This window comes from Notothenia coriiceps, unplaced genomic scaffold (genome assembly GCF_000735185.1).
Source record: "Notothenia coriiceps isolate Sejong01 unplaced genomic scaffold, NC01 NC01_scaffold00037246, whole genome shotgun sequence".
In the NCBI taxonomy this organism is placed as follows: Eukaryota; Metazoa; Chordata; class Actinopteri; order Perciformes; family Nototheniidae; genus Notothenia; species Notothenia coriiceps.
In genome coordinates this window covers 9,956,299-9,966,928 of record NW_011369947.1, presented here as the reverse complement: position 1 = coordinate 9,966,928, position 10,630 = coordinate 9,956,299, and the positions used below count along the sequence as shown (strand labels likewise).

Sequence of the window (10,630 nt, the reverse complement as noted above, 5' to 3'; positions counted from 1 at the left end):
GAGAGGGACTTCGCCACTCTACGTATATATATTAGCTGTGTCCCAATTCAGCGGCCGCATCCTCCTGAGGATGCATTCGGAGTACGCATACGTCACTTCCGCCAAATGAAGGCTGTCCCAATTCAAAAAAAAGACAAGACTCCTCCGAATGCGGCCCGCAAATGCAGCCTTCTTTCCCCAGATTTAGAGGATAAATCTGAGGTACACTCCGCGGTCTACCATATCCCAGGATGTGACGGTGACGAAGGAGTTTTAAAAAAATATATGGCTTGTAACGTAGCCATCAACGGCTACAACGGTTTCAGCTGGATTCGTTTTTAAATGTACTCACCCAAATAGTAAACGACATGAAAGAAAAGTAAACCTATTTAATTTGTGTATTTAAATATACGGGCAATTGGAGATGTCTTCTTTATATTACATACATAAAATAATATTAAGTGAAAATATTTCTAAACCCTGTTTGGTTTTCATATTGTTGGGATTCATTATAAAGCTAATTTATTTATTTAACTGCTTTTGTTATACAAATCTTACTGCAACAATTTTGTTTTGATAGGGAGTACGGAGCAGACTGAGCAATTTATCCAGATGCGCGGGGAGAAGCCTTCTTCACGGGGGCCTGTTACGACCTCGGGAAAATAATTTAAACATAACACCAAAATAAGTACAGCTAGATCTGACTCCATATTGAACAGTTTTGAAAACAGTTTGAAAACAGTTTGAAAATATTTTGCCTAGTGTCAGAAATTATTACCGGCACTTGTGACTGCAGCTGGTTGCTAGGTGAAGGGGACGGCAAAATGTAGGGGTAACTGCCGGTGACGTACAAGGACATGCTCCGTAGACCGTCTCATTTCGCAGTCCGCGGAGGACCCAAGCTGGGTCCTCAGGAGGACCCAGCCTCTGAATTGGGACACAGCTTGTGTGCCCTCCTGGCTTCTTCCTCTTGTCTTCCCGGGCTGCGACTCGACAAAATCTGCATTTCTGCTGCTCATTAAAGCCAGCTCCACCGCCTCCGACTCCCTATCTCTCGGCACTAAAAAGTACACTTTTTAATGCAGAATATCTACTTGAAACAACGTATTTTTATACTGTAGTAATGCTACTTTTTCTTAGGTAAATAATCTGAATACTTCTTCCACCGCCGGTATTGTGAAATTGGGAAGATATGTCATTTTTTGCAATCTTTGTCATGTGGAATTGTGAGAATCCCGAGTATTTCCATCAGTAAGTGAAGGCAGCTGCACTGAGGGGGGGGAGCCTGTGAAGATGGATCACTGAGGAGCATCTGTTGCTCAGCTGGAGTCAGTCCAGAGTCAGTACAGTCACACAGGTGAGCAGCACGTCTGGAGTCACATGACAGCACTGAGATCTGAGACTGAGAAAGCTTTTGCTGTCACAGCTTGGACTTTGAACAACTTTAAACAACATTTTAATTGGATTATTTTATGGTTGGAGAGTTATGTTTAAGACCTTGCACATGTGCCCTGTACATTTTTACATTTTACTACATTACATTAAAATACTTTTAAAGAGCCAGTTTGTCTAAATGGCATAGAGGTCATTGACGTTTGAACTTTGGTTTATTTTAATTACAACATTTTAAAGAAATGCTTATATCCTCAAAATGTTCACTTCTAGTAAATACACAACATTGGGGCTAAATTAACACATTAATATGTTTATTGATTTGGTTAACAAAACTCACATTCACATCAAACCATTAATTATTACAGCAAACATGTTTTTTTCTTTTTTTTAATGAAAAATAAACATCATTTCCGAAGCCGTATTTCCCAACATAGTGGTAAATAGGAAATACAAAATACTATATTATTGATATATTATTATTTTACATCCATGGAAATGTGTATTCATAGTTTTTTCTCATTGCACATTTATACAGAGGACTCATAAATTAGCAAATATGTCTCAGAATGATATCAGCATTCCAGTATACTCCTGTTGTTCAATCTTGGAAGGATATGTTAAACCATAAAAATGACTTAGAGCTTACATGTTTCAAAATTCAAAATTCTGCTGTGCCCCATTACCCCTACTGTACTTCTATTTAGAAATGAAAACGTAACAGGAGTTTGCGTTGGGGCCCCAGTTCCAAACATGGTTTGTAGTTACCACTGATTTCACCAGCTATCAGAATCAAGTATTAAAAAAACATACATAACTATCTTTCAAACAAAAAAGCAGTAGGCTCTTTTAGTAGGTTTTAGGACGTGGAAAGGTTGTCTCTCAGCAGTGTTCATAATTCTCCTCATCTTGACACAATAATGTGTCTTATCAGATCAATTATGAATGTGACACACATTTAATTCCATCATTCAAAAACACGACTGTAGCTAAATATCTACAATTGATCAAGAAACATGCACATAACATGCGTTCCAAAGAATGTAAGTGGTTGCACATGTTAATATATGAATAAATTAATGTAAAGGAAGGCATCTCAATACAAGACATAATATGATACAGTGTGAGAGTCAGTTATTTGTCATACTAGGGAAGACGTTTGGGAACCCGTGTTCTTGTGAAGTATTTTCCAAAGTCGAACAGAACGGCACGTGTAGTGCACACCTCCGGCCTGCAGAGTTCACTGTGTGCTCACAGTGTGGAGTTCCGATGTCTTCAGAGGGTCTATGGCCCTGAGTGGTTTTACTGAAAGTCCAATGTCTGGGATTAGCAGGTTCTGTAAACTCACAGCTGGGTGGCGTTCTTTACGTCGCTATTCTTCTCTCCGCTCTTGCTAATGTCGTCAAACTCAAAGCCACCATTTTCCACAGCATGTATGTTCTTTTTTGCTGATTCACCAGCTTCCAGGGCTGGAGACTCACTGTCGGCATCATCTGAGCCAGGTTTTCGATACCTCTTATACAACTGGTAGCCTGAAGAGGGAAAAAACATGGGTTCAGAAACAATGAGCGGTCATCTTGAGGCTTATTTTTAAAAAGCTTTGAAATGTTTTGGGCTTCAGTGAATGATTTTATTTTCCAACATTTGTCCTGACAATGATAGATTATCCTTTTTTTGTTCCACAAATGATCTCTTTAAACCAGGAACAATGCAATGAATGAAGGCAGAGGTCAACACACACAAGCTGATTTGTTGTTTGTTGGATTAGCCATGAAAACGTCTGAACTCAGACGTGGTTGAAACCTGCAAAAAGCCATTTTTTCTCGTAAAACCTGCCAGTAAAACCCATAAAGGCTTTGTTTAACGTTGTTGCCTTATGGAGGAGCCAGACAGCTTTGTTCACCTTCATTATTTTGGTGGTAGAAGACCAACCAAAACTCCATGACCATCCCGTTTTCTAGAAAATACTGGTGTGGTTACCATCCTTGATTAAGTAAGTAAGTATCTGCCTGCTAAACTCTCACCTCCAACGGATATGACGGACACCAGCAACTGGAAGATGCTGTAGATGAGGGGGAATGAAAACATGACCTCCAGCTCAGCAGGGCTGAAGGACAGCTGGACGATGGTGCTGCACAGCTGGGAGTTCTGAAGACCCGTCTCCAACCCGATGGTTCGACACCTGAAGAGAGCAGGCAATGATCAACGACCTCGTACATTTGTTTTTGTCTATGGGTAGATGATTAATACAACTGAATATGACTATATCCCAATCCAGAAGCTTTGTGTAACAAATGCAAACATCGCTGTCCCCCTACCTGTGCCAGGGTTGCCCCGCAAAGCGAGCAAAGAAGAACCCCAAGCTGAAACCAATGAAGGGGTAGATAGTTCCAATAATCCATAAGGATGGATCAATGTCCCAGGAGGACTGGTAGAGAATTCCTCCAACCACAGCTATGATGAGAATAAGAGCAAAGCCTGCAAAGGACCCCACCTGTGCACAGCAGACACACAGGCAGTACATGACATTTCATTGGATGAAGACTTACATAGAAATGGAAAGTCACAACAAATATCCTAATCAAATAGCAGACAATATTTCACATTTCTTACCTTCAGGATTTTTTTTGCATATTGGGGCCACTTCCGTTTAACAAGCATTCCCAGACCGGTTGGGACGAGAAGGGAAACTAGAGTGATACCTGAGGATACAACGATTTCACAACATCATATTAATAAACCTGTACAGTGCACATGGGTTAGCAATCAACTAAGAGTTTCTTCCTTACCAATACTGTCGTATGGGATCTGGATGCTTCCTGTGGAGGTCCAGGTGGCGGTGTATATGAGCAGACAGAGAGGCATCATCCCCAAGGCCAGGATGGAGGAGCAGGCGGTCATACTGATACTGAAGAGGGGAGAATGCTGTTAGGGTCTATCAAGTTTCTTTAATAACGGATGGAGATTATAAGCATGGAATAAGTTGAGTCATGATCAACTCATATCTCACTATGGGATTTGCTCATTGGGTCCATGATGGCCCAGTCGTTCTTCCATACTGTTCACAGTATGTTGAGGACACATAAAGGGGCCCTGAGAATGATTTCTAAATGTACGGTAGCAATGTACACTGTAAAGTTTCTGAAACGTTGACTTGATTTAAATGTCAGCAAATTACACAGATTGATTTAGGTTGTTTGAAGGCAATAATTTTCGGTTTAAATAAAATGATTAGGTTCAACTTAATATTATTGCTTTCAACTAACTAATACAATTATCAGTTGACATAACAAATGTAAATAAACTCAACGTTTTAGTTTTTGCAGTGTGAAAAGATGTTCAATTAATCTGCTGATTATTGTCTCGATTTATCGTTTTGATAATGAAATGAAAACCTCAGGTCCATGTCTCCATCCAGCCAGTAGCAGATGACGTTGGAGCCGGAGCCACCGGGACAGCAGCCCATGATGATGATGACGATGGCCTGCACAGGCAGCACGTTGAAGGCCGTGGATAAGGCGAAGGCTGTGAAAGGCATGATGCCAAACTGGCAGAGGAAGCCGATGAAGATGCCCCAGGGTCTCTTGATGTGGCCCCACAGCTTGGAGGCGTCCACAGTGCAGCCCATGGAGAACATGACCATGGCGAGCATCACGGTGAGCACGATGCTCATCGCCAGGCTCAGCTTCTCATTGAAGCTATCGAGAGGAACGAGGCAGTTTGCCCCTGAACACACCGCGGCCAGAGGCTCGCAGCCGGTGGGCGCTGCAGTTTTTAATACGGACATTGTGGACAATGCACGGCAGCACAAGAAGATAAGCAGTGGCTCCCAATCTGAAAATAGAAAACTAGCTTGTAACTCTTAGAATCCACAAGACTTCTTCAGTTTCTCCGTCTCCAATATCCAAGAAGATGGTGGCTTCAGTGACGAGAGCTCTCTGCTCTTTATACCCCGCTGCAGCCAAATACAGTTGGGAGGGGAAATCAGCTGAAACTCAATAAAAAATTAACCAATACTTAGTGTTTTTATGGGGTCAGTGTTCAGTAGCTCATGCATATAAAAAGAGAATCATTCTGAAATGTGAAATGTCATTGCAACACAGCTCCAACTTTGACTGCCCTTTGCCCTCTGTAAACTTTATTGGGCAGCTATGCAGCATCATCACGCTGCGGTGCCAGTAAGAGGGAAGATGCTGTTCCAGAGACACGACACACCCTGAAGCACAAGCTATTCCTCCCATAGGATCTATAAAACAGACCCAGCTTAGCCTCTTCAATCTAAATATATTTTAAAAGATTTTCTGACATTGTTTCATGGGAAAATGGTCTCAGATGTTAAATCTAGTTAAATCCAGTGGTTCAAGAATGACTCAGATATATTATTTTTGTAAAAGTAGCAATACTAAATTGTAAAACAAAATATATTAAGTTAATGTACCAGAAGTAGAAGTACTCGTTAGGCGTAATTGCTCATTTCAGAATCGCATATATTTATTTAATGGATTATGATTATCAATGCATTCATGTGTTTACAGCTGGTCAATGTAGAGCTCATTTTAATTACTTCATATACTGATGCTGGATCTTAAATTATACGTCAAAGGTTATTTCATAATTGATTTATGTTCTGTATTAGCTAGTCATTTAAATACAAAAAATAACTTGTATGAGCTGTCAAATAAATATAGTGGAGCAAAAGGAACAATATTAGCTTCCAAAACGTAGTGAAGTAGAATTATAAAGTAGCATAAAATAAAAGGTACTTTGAAATTGACAGACGTGAAACCATTGGTTCAATCTAAATACCTGCATATCGAAGTGTAGAGTATAGTATATTCTGACACAAAAGCTTGTTCATCATTTTCTTTTGAATTCAAATGTTTGCAACATGCAGGATACGTATGGGAAGGATAATCAGGAGTTCCCGAGGCGAGGATTATTCCACAGTGTGCGGAGAGGTCAATGGGCACAGCTGTAAATGTGAAACTGCATGGGTTCACAGGCTGTATGTAAACACTACTGTAACTGTGCCACACTGGAAGCACACATGTGACATTCAATTACATGCATAGTGGAAATATCATTACAACAAATCAGTGCCTTTGTATCTAGAGAGCCTACCAACCAAATGTGTTGGAAAAGTATCTGATAACTTGTTCTGCTTTGTGAAGAAGATATTTCCAAATGTACAAGAATAGACTAGATAGGAGTCTCACAGCTTTAATACCTCATAAAGATGTTTCTCGTGAAAATTACCTGATCATTCAGTAACTTAGTTTATCATAGTCGTTAGTCGTTTATAATTGTCAAATAGCTTACATCTCTGAATCTTATATTCACCCTAAATGTTGTAAAACAATATCACATAAAAAGATGGGTGTGAATCTGTTTTATAAGCACTTTACGTGCCCATGCCAACAATGGACACAATAAAATAGTTGAAGAGTGATAAAAATCTTTTCATAATGTTCTGCAGCTGACACGTATTCACTGTGCTTTGCACAAAGTCAATGATTCAAATAAAACCACTCAATATTAGCACGTTTACTGTACAAAAACGTTTTGCACTGTCAAGTTGTTCTTACCTTCTGAGGGTCCGACCGAAGAGTGTGAGCCTTTAGCAGGAAACAGGTAATGATAAACTGTAAAGTTAGAGGACAACTTAAAATGAGTTATATGTTGTTTTTAGAAATGAAACTGTCTATGCCACAATGTATTTGGAAAATAAAAAAAATAAAAAGGTGTGTTCAATCTGGACAGTTAGAGCATTAGGAATCTGTCATATGTTGCATGTGCATTTTCAGTCTTACTGTGTTCCAAGAAGAAGACACAAACATAAAGAATGTGGTCTGAATGATTGACTGCAGGCCAAACTGTGCCAGACAACATTTGGTTCAATTAAGATGTTGCAAGCTGTAGTTAGTGGTACTGTTTAACTTGACAGGGGGGCTACACATCCCTCATTTCAATGTAACACATTGATTTGTTTTATTAGACTTGCATCAGGACTGATATCCAACCATTTAAAACCGTTTAAATCTTTTTGGGCATTCAGTTTTATTTCAAATATTAATGAGTAAACTAGTGTTTTTTAAAAATCTTTTCTAAAATGTAAACGTGGAGAAAATTCAGCAATACGTTGTTGATCTCACATTAAAGAGGCCCTCATGCTTTCTGTGTTTTCCCTATCCTGTAGTGTGTTCTATAGGTTTTAGTGCATGTCAATGGTCTGCAGAGGCTAAAATCCCTGTGTTCCCTCCAGAGGGAGTTTCTCTCCCACTCACTACCCCCTTCCTGTAACATATAGACATCACAACACTCACGCTTTTATTGGCTAGCGCTCCAACACATTGTAAATGGTAGGCTAAGGGGCAGGACATATCTAAGCTGTCGACCAATCACAACAGAGCTGGCTGATACGCAGAGTGAAGCAGGTAGGACCCAAACGCAGATAACACTTGATAATACCTTTATTGAAGGGCTCTTATCTAATACATAACTTGGACAAACAAAACACTCACCGGTGAACTGGGTCACAAACAAAAGAAGCACCAACACTGAACACAGGAAGAGACAAGACTAAATACAGGGAGGGGTAATCACAAGACGAGAAACAGCCGGGCAGGGGAGGAGAAACACAAGGGCCACAGGTGAACACAATCAGATAACTAGACACACCAGGGAAACTAATGACAAGAGGAAAAACACAGGGAAAAGGACCAGACAATAACCCAGAGGAAAACAGGACATGTGTCACGGCTTGGCTCTCAGCCATAACAAACGCAGCGATGAGACGATGACGTGAGTATGGAAAAAAGAGGAGTTTATTCACGCTCCCCAAAACAACCGACCACCAAACAGGGTTAACAAGCTCTATGCAGGAGGATAGCTGTTCCGGGCTGCTCTTCCTCCTACGTTCCCCCGGGCAGAGAGAGAGCCACTGCAGCCTACTTAGATCCTTTATAGAGGCGCTGATCAGATTGGGAGCACCTGGAGAGAGGCTGCACCTGGATACAATCAGGGAGAGAGAAGCACACACACCCACACACAGGCACACCCACACCAGCATAGGCAGTGAAGCAGGGGTCGTCACACCCCCCCCCTTAAAGTCGGTGTCCCAGGGCCACCGGCACCATCCAAACCAACCCCGTCCCTGTGACAAAGCAAAGGTGCATGGAAAACAAACCCCACATATGGCCACTCCCCCGGTCCCTAATGAAAAAAAAACAAAACAAAAAAACACCACCTTCCACACAGCAATCTCTCCTTCAACGCCCAGCCACCACCTTTAGCAACACCAGTATCTGAGAAGCACTATTTAAAAAAGAATGGGGCAGAGCAAGAAAGATTTAATCACAGTATGGACAGTCATATACTATATATACATTTAAGGTGTAAGAACCTAACCATACTTAGTGCCATGGGCTCGTGACAGCGACGTCAGCAATAACATTGTTCAGGACCCCCCTAATGTGCCTAACATCAAGGTTGTAAGCCTGAAGAAGACAAAGACCACCTCGTCAAGTCTTTGTTAGGACACTTCATTGAAGCAAAAAGGTCGTCAGCGGGATTGTGATCTGTGTAAACCAAGAATTGGGCCTCCATGCTCGCCACATGATGACAGTGAAATGCTGCAACGCCCAACATGCACGTGACTAAGCGCTTCTTCCAATCACCGAATGAATTCGCCGTTTCGGTAAGCGGTTAAAGTGTTCGTTTGAAAAGGGAACTGAGGGTCTCCCAGACCCGCCGCCCGCCTTGTTCGCAAACGGAGGCAGAACCGCAACCGACCCGACCTGGCTTGCATCTACTTGGAGACTAAAAGACGATCAAAAATGCGAGCACCGGCTAACCCTGAGAGGAAAACAATAGAGACTTTTAACCCTATCAATAACAGCTCTCTGACAGCTTTCGACCGACCAAGTATATTTGACCTTAGCCCTAAGAAAGTTCAGGTCAAAGGAAACACTTGTAGTGTAAGAAATGATTCCACAAGAAACCTCCTTGTAGTAACATCCACCAATTATCCCAGAAAATCTTCGCTAGGAGATTCCTTTGGTTGTGGGCTGTGGGTATTTCAGATATTTTGCTTCTGACCTTTGGCCAGATACTGGAGCTCACCAAACCCTGACCCACCAGTGATGGCCAAGATTGTCACGTTGCCTTTTGCAAAGGCACATTGGCCAAATATATAATAGTGCAGATGTGCCTCGTCATGACCGGTTCGAAACAATTTCCTCTCGAGGCGCTGAACATGAGCATCCAAAGTTCATGCCAAGATGACCAATCGTCCTAGATAACCGATACAAACCCTCTAAACCCGACACACGCGATCATCAATACGTATGAATGTAAGCAGGAGCATTTTTAACCAACGTTCATTACCGTATTATGAATAAATCCAGATTGTGTTGTGATAAATGCCTATTCCTGTGCCCTGCTCGGATCAATGGGGATCTGCCAAATACCCTTTAAAGCACATCAAATTTGCTAACATACTTTGGCGGATCCCCAGACCTGATCGTATACAGTATCTCATCCTGCACAAGAAAAGGAGTCAGGATGGTCACCGCATTACTGTTCTGGATCGGAGTTACAGAAATCTAGCGATGTGTTCCATCACTGCTTTTGGGCAGCCAAAATACATGAGACCCAACTTAGATGCTGATGGGACGGAGCAATTTATAGCATCGCCTGTTACTACATCTCGCATATCACAGACCAGATACATACAGAGCAACGACGGAAATTGTTGCTATAGACACGGTTGATAAATGTAGTCATCTCCCAACATCAAAGCTATGCTCAGCCCAGTCATGTTGCGACGAGGGTCTCTGTCAGATATTTATAGATACACTCGATGGCTGTGTGTCTCTCACGTCTTGATTCCGCCAAATGAGACAAAACCTCGTCTAAAATTATCTAGCAGATCTCTCAAATAGGACTTGTGTCTCATGCTTTTGTGTTACGATTCTCGCCCGCGATGTGTTAAACCATGTGTCATCCGCAACAGCGGCTGCCACCTGCATCCGTCTTCCACCTCTGTGGTCCGTGTTAACCTCCCGCTGTAGTGTAGGGGGCGTACATGACAGAGGGTCTAGGTCTTCCTTCGTTCTGGTGTTGCCACAATACATTAAGTTAAATCAGAAGGTTCGGCAGGGATTAGTGTACGGACCTGAATATTTCTTTAGCCTGAAGGATGGGAACCAACAATAGTGGATCTGTGTATAGACAAAATCACGTAGAAAGCACACAGAGA

General features: G+C 41.8%; 1 protein-coding gene across 1 annotated transcript; it reads right to left on the bottom strand.

The window, feature by feature from the left end:
• Window positions 1–1,865: 1,865 nt before the first annotated feature.
• Window positions 1,866–7,225, bottom strand: slc10a2 (solute carrier family 10 member 2). The gene is made up of 8 exons (XM_010794753.1): window positions 7,182–7,225; window positions 6,957–7,013; window positions 4,767–5,205; window positions 4,161–4,279; window positions 3,985–4,073; window positions 3,690–3,865; window positions 3,396–3,553; window positions 1,866–2,903 (listed from the first exon to the last, which is right to left on the bottom strand). Exons 3-8 carry the CDS (start codon window positions 5,156–5,158, stop codon window positions 2,716–2,718), a joined length of 1,122 nt encoding a protein of 373 aa, XP_010793055.1. The 5' UTR covers window positions 5,159–5,205; window positions 6,957–7,013; window positions 7,182–7,225; the 3' UTR covers window positions 1,866–2,715.
• Window positions 7,226–10,630: the final 3,405 nt, after the last annotated feature.

Bases quoted from the DNA above. Each gene is read 5' to 3' on its own strand.
- slc10a2 (XM_010794753.1), bottom strand. From the start codon at position 5,158: ATGTCCGTATTAAAAACTGCAGCGCCCACCGGCTGCGAGCCTCTGGCC. The intron at 4,074-4,160 runs GTAAGGAAGAAA...TTGTATCCTCAG, and splicing joins GATCCCATACGACAGTATTG to GTATCACTCTAGTTTCCCTT. The intron at 3,554-3,689 runs GTAGGGGGACAG...TGCTCTCTTCAG, and splicing joins GCGGGGCAACCCTGGCACAG to GTGTCGAACCATCGGGTTGG.